The sequence below is a fragment of the Dermochelys coriacea genome, chromosome 8, assembly GCF_009764565.3.
Source record: "Dermochelys coriacea isolate rDerCor1 chromosome 8, rDerCor1.pri.v4, whole genome shotgun sequence".
In the NCBI taxonomy this organism is placed as follows: Eukaryota; Metazoa; Chordata; order Testudines; family Dermochelyidae; genus Dermochelys; species Dermochelys coriacea.
Window position 1 is genome coordinate 9,401,641 of NC_050075.1, and position 18,910 is coordinate 9,420,550.

At 42.2% G+C, this 18,910-nt stretch overlaps 1 protein-coding gene across 4 annotated transcripts; it reads left to right on the forward strand.

Moving 5' to 3' along the window:
* The first annotated feature begins 4,166 nt into the window (after positions 1 to 4,166).
* NME5 (NME/NM23 family member 5) lies at positions 4,167 to 17,382 on the forward strand. 4 transcript variants are annotated; one of them, XM_043490993.1, is made up of 6 exons: positions 4,167 to 4,370; positions 8,054 to 8,220; positions 13,156 to 13,361; positions 13,614 to 13,714; positions 15,043 to 15,135; positions 17,086 to 17,382. In XM_043490993.1, exons 2-6 carry the CDS (start codon positions 8,092 to 8,094, stop codon positions 17,097 to 17,099), a joined length of 543 nt encoding a protein of 180 aa, XP_043346928.1. In that variant the 5' UTR covers positions 4,167 to 4,370; positions 8,054 to 8,091; the 3' UTR covers positions 17,100 to 17,382. The 4 variants fall into 4 exon arrangements, with proteins under 4 accessions (XP_043346928.1, XP_038267864.1, XP_043346926.1 ...); XM_038411936.2 differs by having other exon boundaries at positions 4,169 to 4,370; positions 8,058 to 8,220; positions 15,043 to 15,161; XM_043490991.1 differs by having other exon boundaries at positions 4,170 to 4,370; positions 15,043 to 15,161.
* Positions 17,383 to 18,910: the final 1,528 nt, after the last annotated feature.

Here is an 18,910-nt window from a genome sequence, read left to right on the forward strand (position 1 = left end):
CAAAAGATTGTCTCCCACTAGTAGAAGTTGGTCCAATAAAATATATTACCTCACCCACTTTCTCTCTCATGTTTATTGTTATTCATTCATAACAAAGAGCCAGATCAAAAGTCTTTTGAAATCAATGGGAGTTGGATCAGACCCTGAGTGGTTTTTCAAACATCATGATGATATTTAATAATATTAATGCAGTAAGTTGTAGGGTCAGAAGTTTTAAAGCAGCAGGATTCTGTGAGAGTCTAATACTATAAAAAGTTTCATGCATGTTAACTGAGAAATATTTATTCCTTTCCTTTGGTAAGTAAGATAAGGCTAAAAAGACATCGAGTGAAGTGCAACGTGAGAAAGCCCAAGATAACTGGCTGAACCTTTGGATGCAATTGCCATCTCATTTGTCAATGCAGGATTCTCTTGGAAACTAAAAACAGACATTTCCAGAAGTGCTTCTGGAAGCTGTGAGCAGGAGGAGTAGTATAAATGCCAACATGGGAACACAGAGCATAACAAGAAAAAGATTATTGGGAAGAACAGAACTGGAACCCTCTCAAATGGAAATCCGTTTAATACTAGGATGTAGATATGGGGACAGATTTTTGAAAGCTGTCGATTCACAAAATGTATACCTAACTTTTAAATACAATTGCACTTACAGTTTGTGCATTTGCATATGAAAATAGCCAATTCTTGTCATGTGCATATAAGAACCCAATGCAATCATAGTGATTACACATGCAAAATAGAGGTCCAGTTGTGCAATCTTTACAATGATAAACATGCACTCCTGTGAAATGTCGCATTGACTTTAATGGGGCTGCTCACAAGACTGCAGAATCTGGCCTTAAGCGTGCAGTCATGCATATATTGGCCTACTATAGATATAGATCACATTACAGATTGTCACAGGTTGAGTACAGCTCTGACTTATACCTGGTTTTTCCCTCCCCCTAAACTGAGAAAGCAGATAACTAAACTGAGCTTGAAGACAGTTGGGAGATACAAAATTCAGCCTTTCCTCTGTGTAGTGGGATGTCTTTGGGAAAGTGGCTACTTGCTGTGGAAGCTCAGGGAATCTCAAATATTTAGCTTTTTAGTCTTTTAAAAGAAATCTTGAACAGAAACGTAGTGTACATATTTAACTAAGGCCCTGATTCTTGAGCCAGGACTCATAAGTACTCTGAAGCAAAGCCGCCTCATTTCTGCAGCATTCTGGTGCAGGAGTGTGATGGGGCATCTGCCCAACACTGGCTTGTAAGGGGTTAAAGGAGCCCTAGAGAGGTTGTGCAGAAAGCAGCAAATAGGAGAGGGGCTGCAAGGAGCAGCCAATGAGGGACAGGCAGGCCCACACAAGAAGAGCTTCAGGGCAGAGCTGCTTCAGTTTCAGAGTTTGAGGATAGAGGACTGGCTGCCTTGCAGGTGGAAGAAAGCTAGCATCCTGGACTGAGCAATACTGGGTAGGATTAGGGGGAGTGAGAGCAAGTTCTTGGTTGGCTGCTAAGACTGCCATACTGAGGCCCTGAAGTAAGGATGAAGAAGGTGCTAGGACTGTAGGGAAGTGACCCAGGGAAATTGAGTGGTTGGAGGGGATGCAATACATGGCTGCCATCTGCAGGGTCCCTGGGCCCAGTACCCAGAGTAGTGGGCAGGTCTGGGTCTCCTCCTCACCACTGAGGAAATGGCTGGGCTACTGGACTGCAGTACATACCCCCAGAAGGGTGGAGCACAGCGTGTGGCACAGCTGGAGAGTGTGTCATGAAAATTATGCCATGGTCCTGGGAGTGATGTGGGTCCTAGAGCAGAAGTGACAGCGGTGAGACACCACCAGCAGTGGGTGCACTGGCTAGCATAGCTAATCCCTGGGACAGTCAGCAGGTGGTGCCATAGTGGTGAGTCCCACCCATCACAGGGTGATTTGAAATTTTGTAGTGGATTCCAGTAATTTTTTGAAAAGATATCCTATTGAATTATATATGAAGATGAATGTTATAATCAGTACTTATTTTAATGTTAAACTCAATTTTATACAGCCCCGAAACATTCAGTGTAGCATAGGACTGTATGCTGCAAGTGCACCAACTCCATAGTATTTGTTGTTAACTAGGTACAGACATGCAAAATTTTTTATTGCATTCCAGAAAAATAAGAGAAGTTGAGTATTTACATGACTGTTCTTTGGTGAGTAGTTCAGGGTGAAACTAAAGCCGGTGGAAAGGTTTCTTTGCCTTTCTTGTCCTTAAAGGCTAGATTTTGATACACGTTGGTAAATCTCCTTACCCCACTACAGGTAGTCTTTATGAGTAAGGTGCTGCTAAACTGGAGCAAAGATATTAGAATCTGGATCTTATAATATGTGTTAAAATGGGTGATGGAATGGGTTTCTGAGACCAGTTTCAAGAAATTGCTGTTCTGAAAAGTCATTTGTCCACATGATACGGCACTAGTTAGTATGGTGAGACATTCAGTATCTTCTAGAAATTCCCAGAGACTGGATTATCAAGGGTGAAGCAGAACATGTCAAAAACGAGAAACAAATGATTGTAGTAGAGATGAACTCTACATTTTAGCGGAAATGTTGCAGACACCTTAACTGCCACTTTAGAATATTTTCCAAGCTACACAGTGAGGCAGATCTCTGAGGCTCAATAGTGACATCTTGTGGCCACTTAGAACCAATCCCCCCCATTTCCTCTTCTAACCACTTATATTCTTTGTCTGCTACAGTATCTAAAGATAAAGCTCAACTGTATGCATAGTACTTGTGGCACCTTAGAGACTAACAAATTTATTAGAGCATAAGCTTTCGTGAGCTACAGCTCACTTTATCGGAGGCATTGGATGCATCGGAAAATGCATCCGATGAAGTGAGCTGTAGCTCACGAAAGCTTATGCTCTAATAAATTTGTTAGTCTCTAAGGTGCCACAAGTACTCCTTTTCTTTTTGCGAATACAGACTAACACGGCTGCTACTCTGAAACCTGTATGCATAATGACCATCTCAGTTTTGTCCTGTCCTCCTTCACCCCTGATAATCTGGTCTCCGGGTATTTCTAGAGGATACTGAATGTCTCACCATATTAACTAGTGCTTTATCATATGGACAAATATGCACAAAGGCCAGAAAAGGATGACCACTGAATTTATTTTCCTGTGATAAAACAAGATTGAATTAAGTTCTCTGTAAATGGAAGACTAATATCTTGGCTCACTCCACTGCTTACCTTCTCATTTGCTGTTTTTAGACTAAACAGGAGTGAACCATTTGTTGTTTTCTATATCCTATAAATCAGAGATGGAAGAGACAGTTTCAATCTTCTAGTCTTATCTCCCTGCCAGTGTATTATTTTTTTTTCTGATTGTACCCATCCTATTGTACACAGAGTGTACCAGGGAAAGTGGAGATTATGGCAAAGGATGTTAGAAGGGGGGCAAACCCTCTTCTCTTACAAAAAGTGCACTGGATAGGATTCCTCAGTCTGGCCAAAATTCCCCTTCTCTACCCTCTATGTTGTGTGCCACCTGACTACCAGCCTTTTCCCCAGAGGTGGCTGCATTGCAGGGCTGCTGTAAATATTTAGGTTATGAACTAGGAAGTGCTCCACAGGCGGAATTCTCATTGATTTAGCCCGCCTGCGTTCAATTGCAATTCCAGGACCAGGTTTATGGCGAGTAGTGAAGCGTTGGGGGATCCTTCCAGCTCAGAGGTGGTATATAAATAATTCATAGTATGTATGACCCGCGTGCAGAATTGAAATGAGCCGGCTTTCAAACCCGTGAGACATGAAGCTTAAATCTCAGCGACAAACACACACCAAAGCCCTTTGTCGCCAGCCAGAGAGACCGCCACCGCCTCAAGCCCACGAAACCTCCAGAGCGTCTGGGTCTGAGGGATCAGGGGACACGGCGATGGTTAATCTGTAATGAAAGCGGTGCAGGGGCTCAAGCCTGCAGGTGCTGGGGCGCAGCCCTGGCAGAAATTAAGCAGAACGCCGGCAGCTCCCCCGATGCTTGTCGTAAGAGGGCGGCAGGGGTTTGTGGCCAATCCGGATGCCGCACGTCCACACGGGGCGGCTGGGCGCGGAGAAAGGAGCAGGAAGGAAGAGCCACGCGCAAGCGGAGTGAGGCCGGGGGGGAGGGGGAGTAGGGAGTCGCTCTCCAAACGCCCTTACGCGTTGCTATGGGAACAACCCGCGCGCGGACGTGCCTGGAGCGGCGGGCGCCGCCGTTCCCCAGACGCCGGCCCACGCTCCCCGCCGCGCGCGGGGCTCCGAGGCACCGAACGCGCGCTTGGCAGGGACCTCGGCCCGCCCCGTAGGGGGCGGCTCCTTCGGCGGCTGCCTCGGGTCTCTTAGCAACCAGGAGCTGCTGGGCGGAAGGTGTGTGGGGTCGTGGCCGGCTCTACCCCCGGGCTCCCCAGGGGCGCCGACCCCATGGGGGGGGGGCCTCACCCACCGGGGTCTGCGGGCTTCCGTGCGGGGAGAGGGGCTCGCAGGGCCGGGTGGCCTAGGGAGCGGGCTGGCTGCGGGGGCCAGGCAGCGATCCCCTGCCCGAGTGCCGGGGGCCACCAGGGGCAGATTCTGCTCCCACCCCTCCAGGTTCAGCGCCGCAGGAGAGCGGGGTGGGTCCGTGGGTCGGTCTCACGTGGCAGATCCCCAGCTCAGCCCTGAGGCCTGGATGTCCCCGTGTCAGTAGGTTCCCATGCTGATGGGGGTCCAACCCGGCGTGTCTTGCGCGCGCACAATTCCAGCTGACTGCAAGTGGAGCGCCAGAAGCTGCAGGATCGGGCCCCTTGTTTTGCTTCTCTTCCAGTGACACCCCGGCGTTAAAGAACTAAATGGTCTACAATGAGAACCAGCTCTTTTTTTTTTTGTCAGCAGTGTGCCCTTGTTGCCAAGAAGGCCAATGGCATTTTGGGATGTATAAGTAGGGGCATAGCGAGCAGATCGAGGGACGTGATCGTTCCCCTCTATTCGACATTGGTGAGGCCTCATCTGGAGTACTGTGTCCAGTTTTGGGCCCCACACTACAAGAAGGATGTGGATAAATTGGAAAGAGTACAGCGAAGGGCAACAAAAATGATTAGGGGTCTAGAGCACATGACTTATGAGGAGAGGCTGAGGGAGCTGGGATTGTTTAGTCTGCAGAAGAGAAGAATGAGGGGGGATTTGATAGCTGCTTTCAACTACCTGAAAAGGGGTTTCAAAGAGGATGGCTCTAGACTGTTCTCAATGGTAGCAGATGACAGAACGAGGAGTAATGGTCTCAAGTTGCAATGGGGGAGGTTTAGATTGGATATTAGGAAAAACTTTTTCACTAAGAGGGTGGTGAAACACTGGAATGCGTTACCTAGGGAGGTGGTAGAATCTCCTTCCTTAGAGGTTTTTAAGGTCAGGCTTGACAAAGCCCTGGCTAGGATGATTTAACTGGGACTTGGTCCTGCTTTGAGCAGGGGGTTGGACTAGATGACCTTCTAGGGTCCCTTCCAACCCTGATATTCTATGATTTTCTGCACGGATACCGCTGTGGTATCTCCCATGAAGGAAGTATTCGCCAGTTTTCAGGGAATAAGCCTCTCATTTCTCTCTGGTGGTTTGGTGGAGCCCATCCATGACACGTCAGCCAGGGCAAGTGCTTCAGGTGTCCTGGATTGGACCCTAGGACAAGTGCTTGCATTATATTTTTAGTTTATGAGCTCATTAATGGCCTGACAGAGTTTGTACAGTACCATGCTCTTATGTTTAAATTAAGTGCTCAGGATAATCTTATAATTTCCTAATCAAAGTGAGAAAGACGTTGAAGTTTAGTTGGGCCAGATCAGAGTAAAAGGGTCCCAGCCCTCATTCAAGTAAATAGTGCCTTTGGCTTCAGTGGGACAATGTGAGTGGCTGTGGGTTGCAGGATTGAGCACTTTCTGCAGCCCTGCATCTCCCACAGTTCTGCTACGTCTGGTGCTCCCCTGCACTCTGCAGTTTCCAAAGGCAGTTCAAAGCTATGGCACGGCGTTTGCTGGCCACTCCTTTTTCTCCCACTTAACCAGAGGCACAGCAGCCAAGGAGCAGTTTTTCTCATCATCTTTTTTGTCTTTATTTTTTAACCATTTTCAGGCAATAGTGAGCTTTTTTTCTTTGTTCCAAACCTTCTGCGTGGTTTAGGGTTTGTGCAGCTTCAAGGCCACAGCTGTGGGGAGCCTCTGCAGCAGTGCTTCCCTGCTGAGGTCCTCTGCCCTCTTTTATGTATGGCACAGCAGCTGTGCAAGTACCGGGCAAAGCACAAAAGGTGCTCAGTATGTGAGGAAGCTTCCCCAGGCTTGACAGAGGATATATTATGTCCAGCTTGCTGCCAGCCAGCCAACCCACAGGACTCTGAATTGGACAGGCATGTTGGCCCCTATTCCCCTCCCCAATAGCTATGTCTCCACTGCAAAAGTCACAGAGCAGAACAGGAAGAGGCTCTGAGGAGGAGGAGGAGGAGGACTTTATCCAGATGACCCAGAGGAGGAGGTAAGTCTTGGAGTCACACAGTTAAGCCCTTGCAGGGCTACTGGTCCTCCTCCACAAGTCTTGAAATGGGTCTTAAGTGCCTTAGGAAGAGAAGCAGGGCTCATAACCAGCCCCTTCCCTCCCAATTAGAGCCAGGGAACTCTGACAATGAGACCCCATCCGCAGCTTAGGGGAGTGGGACACTGAAGGGAAGGACTCAGAGGGAGAAGTTTCTAGAGAGCTCTGGGTTGTGCACAAAGCAAGCTGCAAAAGATCGTGCTCTGATTACAGCCAGTCAGTAATACTCTTAAAGTAGACCAAAAAGTGAAAAAAGCCCAAAAGAACTAAAAAGGGAAAGAAAAAGTACAAAAAAATCCAGAAGGTACTATCCTTTGACTTGGACTCCTCTACCAAGGAAGGAGAGTTTTTCAGGCTTTGAATCTGAGTAGGACTTGTAAAAAACAGTTTTTTTCCCCTTGTGAAGTTTGAGGCCATGTGCAAAAAGGTTGTGTTCACAATCCAGACCCATCCTAAGAAGATTCCTGAGGATAAGCCTCAAAGCAAATACTGTTCCTCAAAATCTTCTCCTGAAGCAGCAATTCTCCTGTATTTTTCTTTTGAGGATCGATCAGGGAGGAATGGGAAAAACCTGATGCAGATAGCATATTAACAAGCCTGACCTTAGGTTCTGCAAGCTGCAAGAACCAAAGAATGCTCTTACTGAAGTCTCAGCAAGAATCAAGGCACACTCCACAAGATCTATAAGCAGTGATTCTCAACCTGCAGGCTGCATGCAGCCCATTTAGCAAATAGCTGTGGCCCAGCTCATCTCTGGGCTGAAGGGCCGGCCCGCATGGTTCCCGGCTGCCTGGTGCAATGGGGTCCGGGCTGCCCGGCCCCTTGGGGTCAGGGGTCTGGGGCTGCCAGGTGGCTCCACAAGCTCCAGGGTTTGGGGCAGCTGCCCGGCCCTGCAAGCTCTGGGGCAGCTGCCCGGCCCTGCAAGCTCTGGGGCAGCTGCCCGGCCCTGCAGGGTCAGGAGTCCGGGGCAGCTGCCCGGCCCTACAAGCTCTGGCTCCAGAACACCTGGCCAGCCTTGCATGACGGGGTACTGTGGTGGGCAGCCAGCTGGCCCCACACAGGGTCCTGGGTCGGGATCAGGGCTAGGGCTGACCCTGTCCTGCCACCCAGCTTCTGCGTCCCAGATAACACATTGCGGCCCACAATGATGAAGTAGAGAGCCATATAGCAACTGATCTTTAGCAACTTCATGGGCCAAACAAGCAAGTGCTTCCACTGTTGAGAGATGCCCAGTAGACACATGGGCATCAGCTAACACCTGTATCAGACTTTCTCTCTTCCTCATAGGCCTTCTTTGGCAGAAAGGTCTTGCAAGCGGTGGCCCAGTAATAGTATTGCTTTCTGAGTAACCTCTGTGGGTGTGGGGGATTCTTTTTCTATCTCCTATGTATGAGTAAACTGTCAAATTTTAGAAAGGTAATATAACAAAAGATGCTGGTATGTAATTGCATGTTCAGCTAACAAGAATGTCATGTAATTACTGAAAACACAGTGTTTTATTATAAGGGAGAAGCGCTGAAATTTTAATCTTGAAGCAAAGATGCAAGCATTAATGCCTGAGCCTCAGATTTATGTAGAAAGAACTCTGGCCCTCATCAAACCAGATGTAATTGACAAAGAAGAAGAAATAGAAGATATAATTCTCAGATCAGGATTCACCATTGTTCAGGTAATATGCTGTACATAAAACAAGATTCTGCACACTATTGGTTTTGATTTGAAGTTTGTTTATGATCTGATAAGCAAGATGCAAACACCACCAATTTGGTTGATTTAATGTACCCTTTCTACACACATGCATATCATACATCTTTTGAAAGCTTATGTCTACTTTAAGATGAGGTATGATATGGAGCTGTCATGTGGTACCATTAACATAGAAATGGGGATAAACAATAATACTAACATCATCCTGTTAAAATGGCCACTATAAAATATTTGCATTCGTTTCTGTTAGTCTAATGACTCTGTATTATTTCAAGACCTAAAATTGGATTTCTTTGTGACCTCAAAGAATCATGACAACAATCCAAAGGATTCAACAAAATCTAATACATTTGTACAGGTATCATTGAAATGTAACAGTACTGGTGACGTTTCTAGTCAACATCATTATCATCCATCTTGTTCATCATTATGATCTCTGTCGAGAGGGCGTGGATTATCACAGTCTTCGTTACATAAGCAAGTACACTGTTCTGTGCAGGGAAGATTGTTCTGAGTACAGACGCTATTTGTTGTGCAGCGATCCCTTCTTTTACTGGCCCAGATAAGATCTTGTATAAGCTGAGATGCCATTGGGCCCTTGAAGAGTGTAAGAAGCAGTTCATCATCCACCTATTTCCATCCATATTGCAATGGTGATCCAATATATGGTTTACCTATGTGTGAAGACATCCAAATCTGTGTTTGCCAAGATGCTCTTTTGACATGTCCTTCAAAACTGTCTTCACCTGGTGGGAGTTGGCCAGTGACTTGTCCTTTTTGATGGCTAGATTGAGGTACAAACAACTCGTGTCTCTGGGGGTCTCCTTTCCTTTCTTGCTCTGGTCATACAGCAGTGCTACCAACTTCTTTGCTGTCCACCACTTTCTGCCAGTTTGATAAGGTCTCTGAAGCAGTAAGCTCCCTTTGTTTTGGCAGTATTAGATACAGATTTTTTTCCCCAATACCAAACAGGGATGACAGAGTCAAATCCTACTAATGTGTGTGCAGCAAGAAGGATGCTGCGGAAATCAGGAGTGAGTGCATCACAAATTGCATGCACAGGTATGAAGCAGTGCTTGTCAGTGTGCTGTAATGGTGCCTGTTTCAATCTACATGTTATCTTTGTGTTCCAGCAACGGCCAAAATATCTATTATCAGGTGACCTAATTACTATGGTTTCTTGGACACCAAAAGATCCAAAAGCCATGTTGGTACATACATCATGCAGAAGCATCCTTGTATCCACTTTCTCTTCAGTACTGTACAAATCTTGAGCTTCTTCCCAGACTTTGCTACTTTGCCATTGGAAAAGCCTCCAGCAAGGAGTGTTTGAGTTGGAGGTGTTCCTACACTCTCAGGTGCATTTTGAACCATATGTTTACAGAGGAATTTTACAAGTTACTGGTTGTATGCCACATTTTGAAACTTTTTCCACCATCCACAAATCACCTGGTATTTCTTGCATCCAGTCTTAGTTCCAGTCTTCTTTCTCTCTTAGCGTTTGCATATTCATAATAAATTTTGTATTGTCATCTCTAATACTAAACCTGTGCATAAGTGTCACTGAAATCAAAAGCTAGTTTCTAGAATATTTCAAAGGCTAGTACTAGATGCTACATTATATGTACAAAAGCTTACAAATGAAGAAGCATCCCTTTAGGAATTCATATATTTATATCTACCCACTGTGCAGCAAAAGTTATGGGCACGTAATCTAGTGTTACTGGTGAACAACCTTCAGTGTTAGACTGATCTGGTCAGCCAATTTCAACTGAAAAAATAGAAAACTATTATAATCACTTGCAACACTTTGCATATTCTTAATTGTCAATGTGACAATATTTCATGTTAGTATATTGCAAAATGTTGATATTTGCTGTCTTTGCCAAATGCTAAACAGCTTAATCATTTCGGGGTGGGGAAATTTGCCCATGCAAAACCAATACAAATCTTTTAATACATTGTCATTTGGTAGCTGTGACCTATAGACAGCACATTAAGGTGTTGAAATTAACTGAAACAGTAAAAACTATAGTCATAGTCATGTTATATTTCTAGAACTGTGCAAAAAATGACAATTCCTCATTTTGGGTACTATAGTTTCAGCTTTCCTACAGGCTTATGACCCCACTTGACAGCTCAACATCATGCTTCGGCTAAACGTACATAAAATTAGCTTTCAAATTAGGTATGATGTGCAGGGGAGGGTACGTTAAATTAAAAAAATATGGGCCTTTTAGGAGAATTGCCTCACACCTAAGAAAAGTGATTTCAAAAATAGCATCTTGCTGTTCCATATTTATTGTCTCAGTGGGTTCTATAGGCAATAGCATCCTGAGGTTCCATATTTATTATATCTGGAGTTCCATATAAAATGGCTTAGTTTACAAGCGGGGATGCTGGAACAATTTTTATGCTGATCATGAAAACTATAGAAACCATGTATTTGGTGTTTAATACTACTTCAAGCCCAGGGGTGCAATAGTACCCCCAACACTCATAGTTTCAGCACCACTGTTTACAAGTCAGAACAAGATTTTTCTAACTGCCAGCATTGTAAATAAAACATAGAATACTAATTGATTTTCAGAAACTTTATATATCAGCAACCACCATTACCAGAAGGAAAGATTCTTTTAGTGCAAATGAGCTGGTAATTCTGCTGCTGCTGCAAGAGGTGGAACAGAATGCAGCTTCCATAGAAACATCGACTCTGCATTGCTGGCAGCAGGGAAAACATTGGTTTTGTCAATAAACTCTGTACCCGGGACTTTGACAACATATAGGGAGCAGATACATGCAAATGTCAAGCAACAATTTAAAATTTTAAACTGAATCACTTTTCTAAGAATACAGCAGAACCCCATCAAGTCTCTTCTGTTGTATGCATTTGCTAAGTTCATTGCAAATCATTGATATGCAATTGGTTTCCCAGTCACTGCAGTTTTTACACTCTCTCTCATTTATAGAACAGAAGTGAATTAGCCTTGTCACTTCAAGATGGAAGTGGAGGCACCACCTTCCCTTGCAGCCTCAGGAGCAGCTCTGATGTGAACCAGGAGCATTCTGAGCAGTGTTTATCTCTTTACTGCCACAACTGCCAAACACCTGGCCCCTCAGGAGAGAGAGGAGAGAGTAGCTCTGGCTCTTCCATTGCCTGCTTCCCTGCCAAGCCATTGGAGGCCCAGTGGGAGTTGGAAAGAAGATCAACTGGCTGTGGCTGAACCTAGGGAAATGTCTAGCAAGGATGTTTCAGGAGCTGTGGGGAGGGAGCTATAAGAGTTGGCAGTGTCACTTCTATACCAGCAGGAATTTGCAATAGCAGACTTGTAGAGTGCATTTGCTCCTTTTTCACTGCAGAAGAAGCAAAGTGGATCAAAGATGTACCCCAAAGTATGGCTTGTGGTTCCTTGACCTCTGAATTAATATGTGCAGCTCTCAGGCTATAAAGGTTGGGTATCACTGGCTTAAAGTAATTACTGTTCATTGGATTTTTAGGAACTGGCCACTAGATGTCACCATTATACAGCTGTGTTGAATTATTTTGTCTTTTAGAGGTGGCAGTTCAGAAACCTAAGTGGAGCAAGTTGAGCTGCTCAGAAACAGTTTGATAGACAAGTAAAACCCTTGTATTCATCTCAGTTGAAATGTTCCTTCTCAGCCCATTAAATTCCATCTACTAAAATAGTAGGTGTCAAGTATAGTATATTTGCTATGGAATTGTATATGAATCTTTAATGGAGTAAGGACTAGAAAACCTTACTTTCATTTTTTTTTTCAAAATCATAATTTTCTGTATCATTTTTAGTACATCAAAGTTCCCCCCCCCCAACATTTTATTTGCTTTACATGTAATGTATCAAATTTCACAAAGATAAAATCTGAGACTTGCTAACATACAGTGCTTAAAGCTTCCTGTGAGGTACCCAGTGACCTCAACATTAAAGTCAAGTAACTGAAGGTGCTCCAATGTCAGAGGGTTGGGCTCAAAGAGCACAAATTTTCCTTTAATTTCTTTTGCTTGCTTTCTTTAGTGAATGTTGTATGCTTACTCAGTCCTCACTAATAATCTGCCACTGATAATTGCCTTAATCCTTGCTATCTGCAAGTTAGTTAGTTATTCTGGAGAATATATAAATATATATACTTTGAATGAAAAATAGAACAGTTCTATAGGTAGTGGTCTAGGATGAAGAGAAGATTGCATAAAAATGCAAAATAGTATTGCTGAGCTGAATAACTAAACCACAGACCACTGATAATGCATTCAGTTTCTTATATACAGTCTAATTAGAATAATGCATTACAAACATCAGTTTAAAAAATGCGATAGCATGTTTATGGTTAGAAAATTGACTAAAGTGACATCTTCTTGTGTGTATTCTGATTAGTGTCTGCTTACTTTTTGTCAGTAAATTACGTTTTTACTACTCTTTACTCCTGTAAGCACTGCAGAACCAATACAGCTGTGGGAGAGTGAGCTGGATTATTTTCCCAGTTATACATCATCAACAGAAATTGACACTTCCATTTGCGGAATATTTATTATTACTTGAAACAGAATATAACTTGTCTTTCAGAGCCCAGTTGAGCTTGCAGGTCAGAAAAAATGTTTTACTTGTACGTTGCTCAGATTTTATGTGGAAACTACCAAGACACAAACATGAGATCCCACAATACCATTTTGTCTCATTTCACCACGTTTTAAAGAAGACATAATGGCTGCTGATAAATAGCTTAATATAGGAAATTGGAGAGTTGTAATTCATTACAAGTACTGGAAAATATAAATTATGCAATTTAGTATTTTAATGTAAATCTTGGTGGTGTTCATCCATAAATAATACAATATATGCTTAAAATAGAAGCTTACTTTTTCCTTTTCTTTGTTTTTTAGAAACGAAAGCTCCAACTAAGCCCAGAGCAATGCAGCAACTTTTATGCAGATCAATATGGCAAAATGTTTTTTCCTAATTTAACAGCATATATGAGTTCTGGGTCTTTAGTTGCTATGGTTCTCGCCAGACATAATGCTATTGCATACTGGAAAGAGTTGATTGGACCATCAAATAGCATAAGAGCTAAGGAAACACACCCTGACAGGTAACTTACTGAAGAATAGATTTAAGGTCAAATTCTGGCCTTGTGAAGTGAAGGGTTGACTTCACTAGGATGAGGATTTCACCCTTACTGTAGAAAATTAATAAAGGTTTGGGCCAACCTTTTTCATTTTGAAATTATGGCACAAAAAAGAAACAAAAGATTTTGTTAACTGGAAAGATTTTGTTAATTGGACCTCATTTATTGCAATCTGAGTGAGAGAGCCCTCCAAACACTTTTTTCTGTTGCTTTTAGTTTAAGAGCAATCTATGGGACAGATGATCTGAGGAATGCAGTTCATGGCAGTATCAGATTTTCCTCAGCAGAAAGAGAAATTCGATTCATGTTTCCTGAAGGTACAGAGTTAGCATTTATTTGCCTGTAAACTGCAAGTCAGCTTCAGGAGTGTATGGCTCCTGCCTTATTCCTACCTGTCTTTAGCCAAACATTCAATATAGAACCTAGGCTCGTAAAGGGGGGTTGAAAAATGTTCTAGAACAGTTTGGTCCCATTTTCATTGACTATCTAAACTATGGCTGAGCTGCTATGCCATGTGGAGCAGAAAATAGCAAAATCTATTTGAAGAGCTACCCAAATGACAGTAGTTGGGAATTAATTTCCCTTCTGCCCCACAGATACTGCAAATGCCCCTCTATGACATTTGAATTGGGGCAGGCAAATTCAGGGAATGGGAGGAACCATGGAGCTACTTCATATCAGCATGTTTCACTGGGAGCAGAGTGGCTTTCCAAGTGAAAATCTGCCCTGGAGTTACTGTTGATCTGAAATGGTTGAATTCCCTCTTCTGAGACTGGGGTACGGGATTCATGCTCATCCACTGGTGGAGGGTCACATGGCAGTACAGTTCAGGAGCCAAGTTCCAATTAGCGTGGAGAAAGGCACCTGTGAGTTTTGGGACAGAGCCCTTTGCTTGTTCCATAGGTTAAGGGGAAGGATGACACAATCCTCAAAAGAGTGATTCTAAGTAAAATCTATGATTAGATACTCATGGAGTTTCGTATCCACTACACCAGAAAACCAAATAGGAGTAGCATGTGGTCCTGAGTTTAAAATCATTTTAGTTGCAACTATGTTTAAACAGAATTCAAACCACTTGAAAACCTGTCTCATATCCTGTCGCAGGTCTTTCTTTAGTATGAACGTTAGTCTCTCTTCCCCTGGAGATCATGCATTTTCCCTCTTCAGAATCCCATGTAAATCATTCTATCTCTGTCCCTTGCCCCACAATAAAAATGCAATATCTGATGTAGGTCCTCCAGGGTGACAAGCTAGCTCCGCAGTAGTGGGGCACTGAAGAAGTAGTCCCCAATGGGCTCTCCTGTGCCCAATAAATATCCAGTGAAGTGGGTAGGTCCTCAATTTGTCTTATTTTTTCCTCCCCCGCAATCATCTAAAAGGGTGCTTTTTTTCCCCTGGACCAACCACTGCCAGTGTATGATCACCAACATGCAATATCCATCCATCTTAGAATTGCTTTGGGGGCAACACACTGCAGTAGCTCTGTGTCATGGTGTATGGCTTGCAGAGAAGCCATACAAAGGGTTAAGTATTATCAATTACAAGGAAAATATAACCACCATATATTAAACATTTGAAGGAAAGTAATTTTTAACATAAGCAAATTGCTTTGCAATAATTCAACTCACATGGCTATTCTTTCCAGTGATTATTGAGCCAATTCCAGTTGGACAAGCTGCTAAGGATTACCTGAACCTCTATGTCAATCCTACACTACTAGCTGGGCTCACCGAGCTTTGTAAGCAGAAACCAGCAGATCCATTGGTTTGTATTCTGTCATACAAAATTCTTCCCTTGTATTATGTTTGCTTTATGGTGACATTCATGGTTCCTGATAATATTTCATGGAAAACTGCTTTACCTCTCTTCGTAGAAATCAAGGGCCAGCTAAGGTACATTGATGTCAAATATCTGCCTCTCTACCTAGTTTAGCTGGGAGAAACCACTACTGGGTACCAGTGGGCATGAGTAAGATTAAATGCTTTGTGACAGTTTGCTAATTCAGTGAAGCTTTGGCAGCTTTTTTAGAAAAAAAAAATGCATGCATGCAGGATCTCTCAGAAAAGATTTCTGTATTTTAACTTCTGCTATATATGCTACAATTAGTAATATCAAATTAACTGCTTATCTTAGGTTGGGACTCTCTTGGTCGTGTAATCACGTTCACCGTGGTTAACATAAACTTTGACCCCTGAGTAGTTCTCCAATGAAACCATCTACAGGTGTCCAACTGTTTTCTTATGACCCCTTTCCAATCATCTATACTGCTGCAATGAATTTGGTATAAAGGCCCACGTCACTGACTAAACCTCTTGACCTTCTGTCATCATTAATCCCCTTAAATAAGCATCTTATCCAAAGCCCATTGAAGTGAATAGAAAGACTCCCGTATGACTGCATGAACTTTGGTGCAGGACATAAAAACTTTAATTTTCTCCAAAGTTGAAAAATTTAGGAGTCTTCCTTGCCCCTTAATTATGCTAACTTTTTACTCCTACATCATCTTGTCTGTACATCTGCTATCATTGTTCTCTTTGCCTTGACTCTCTCTCTGCTGAAGTACTTATTCTTGTTGTTTTAATCATTTCTCTAAAATGCAGTAACCTATAACCTCTTCCTCCCAATTGCACCACTTTTTGTCACTGTGTATGAATTCAACTGTTTTGTGTTTAGTGTTCAGATCTGCTCAATGCCCTAGTCCCTTAGATTCTTCCCTGTAACCTCCTAGGATTATTCTATTTAGTCTACCTGTCTGTAACCCTTGACAAAGCATTGTGTTCATATCTGATACTAATCCCTGCTTCCATTTCCCTTCTACTACTCTATCAATTCTCCTCTCCCTTCACAGTACTGTAAGCAGTTTACTAGTACTTAACACTTGACATCCACTAATTAGTGTTCAACAGCCTTATGAAGTATGCAAGTATGTGTGATAAGCTCTATTTTACAAATGGAGAAATCAAGGCAGAGAGGGTAAGTAATTTGCCTAAGGCCAGAGTGAGTCATTAGCAAATGGAATTAGAACTCAGGCATTCCTGCCCCTCACATCTGTGCTTAGATACAATTACAGTTTGCTAGAAAATTTACACGATGTGCTGTATTTTCAAAAAGTACCAGAACATCACATTTGTTGACTTCTCAAGGGGTCCATTTCCTGCCTGTAAGGGTTACTGTAAAGTACTCAAACATGATTGCAGTGTGGAAAGTTGTGACACTGACTTTGTATGAAGGGCTCAATGTGTTGAAGTAGCTGGCAGTGTTGATAGAACTGACATAATTTAATAATACTTTTCTGTAAGTATTTGAGTGCATATTCTATTTTTAAAATAGAATCCTCATACTTTTTATTTGTACTAAGGTAGGGCTAAAATGCCCCTGTACAAACACTTATATAGAGATAGTCCCTGACATGAAAACTCTAAAATTCATTTTAAGCACCTCAAGACTGAAGAGCAATATGTAGTATGAATAGATTAAAAAGGCAAACTTGGTAAATAGAGTTTATGGCTTACTATAAACTGGGCTGTACAGTTCTGCATACTTTAATAGTGTCTCAAACAAAGGGTGTGTTTAGTAGTGTCTTTATCAAAATAGTGTCTTTAATAAAAAGGGTCAGTTTTTATGGGAGTGAAATGGCTTTTCATGTTTTCTTTATATAGTTATAGAAGATGTTCTTTTCATTCTGTAGATTTGGTTTGCTGATTGGTTGATAGAACATAATCCCAATAAACCTAGGCTACAGCAGTGGATGACTGTGGAAGAACCTTAAGGATGAAAGTCCAGTGGAGATTTTGTCAAACACTATCAACTTAAGATGCTTATTAGTATCATTTTAAGTGTGTTTGTAATTAATATTACATGAAATAAATGTTAGTGTTATAACCAACTACAAATTGACTAGTAATCATTGGATAAGTTGAACTAGAAATTATTTGTTTTAGGATCTACTCCCGTTAAATTAATAAACATAGAATCACATGCTGCAGCTTATTGTGCTGGGTGATAAATGACATCATACTTTTAGTGACATTTTCCCTCTCTGCCTTGGTTTAACCTACCCATAGAGAACCAAGTTCTTATTTACACCACTGTACATCCAAAGTAATTCAATTGTTTCTAATGAGTTAGTCGTGTGGCTGTTTCCAAAAGACACTTTTGACCTGTACTTTGTGAAATCAGGTCTTGCTTACAGCATCTGCTTATACTTCAACATAATGTTAAGTGACTAGATGCACTCCAAGAACCATGTATGCATGCCTGCAATTTCAGCACAGTGGTTTGATCAGCAATGACAAGTGGCAAAATTACTTTGAAATAATCTGATTCATTTGTGTCTGGGTTTCTAGTCAAGATACTCTTTGGAGGAAAAAGAAAAGGAGGACTTGTGGCACCTTAGAGACTAACAAATTTATTTGAGCATAAGCTTTTGTGAGCTACAGCTCACTTCATTGGATGCCACAAGTCCTCCTTTTCTTTTTGCGGATACAGACTAACACGTCTGCTACTCTGAAACCTGTCATTATGCTTTGGAGGAAAGAAGTTCAAGGCAGATTTCAGTAACTAGCAGCTAATGGCATAGCCCTTACAAATGAAAGTCCTAAGATTTCTAATTAAAAGCCACAGGTAGGTGTATTTCTGATAGAGATCCATAGTTTACTCCATCTCCAATTTTGTTGTAGCATGTTCTAGTAGGAAGAAGCGTTTAAAATTTAATCTTACCTTTAGTGAGAAATTTCTTGAATTGCTTTACCTTAGTTATGTTAAAGGTATACCTTGAGTACTGATTTTTCCATATTATCTCTATATTTTTACAGTAAAATTAATTTATTCTACAGCTAGGGAGTTTTACCAAGAATGGGATATGAACCACACAATTCAAAGTGTGACAGGCCCATTCTCCTTCTCTACTGCCTTTTCTCAAGGAAGGAATCTGATTTAGAATATTGTAGTAGCAACTTTTCCTTTAGGCTTTCTATACCAAGCACTCCATCAGTTTATAGTTTGCCTGGCTAGCATGGATTGAACATAACAATTCTGAAACTTTTTTGCAATTCTGCTATGCTTGATCCATACCAGACAGAAGAGCAATGTTACATACGGCTTTAGTGCTCCCATGGCAGGAGGGGGCTTTTATTGAATAAGAAATGAGTTATCCACATTCACAGAATATTGCATCAAGATAAGATGCCCTTCTGTTAGGTATTTTCTTCTATCTACTGGAGTAGCAAGCTTAATTTTCAAATATCTGAACTTTGATATGTTGTGGACATACTAGAACAGTGTGACTATTTAACACAGGCCTCTTGTTCTCCTCACCTTTCACTGGAGAATACTGCAGTCATGCCAACTAAAAGCTTTCAGAAACCACAAGTCAGGCCCAAAAAATCATGAGAGGGGCTTAAAAATAGATAATATTTTTTTAAAAAATGGGTGCCTTTTACTTGTCTTTTGGGGGTCACATTTTCAAGCTTTTCTCTACAACCCTGGGGATCTAGAAATTAACTTTTTTTTTT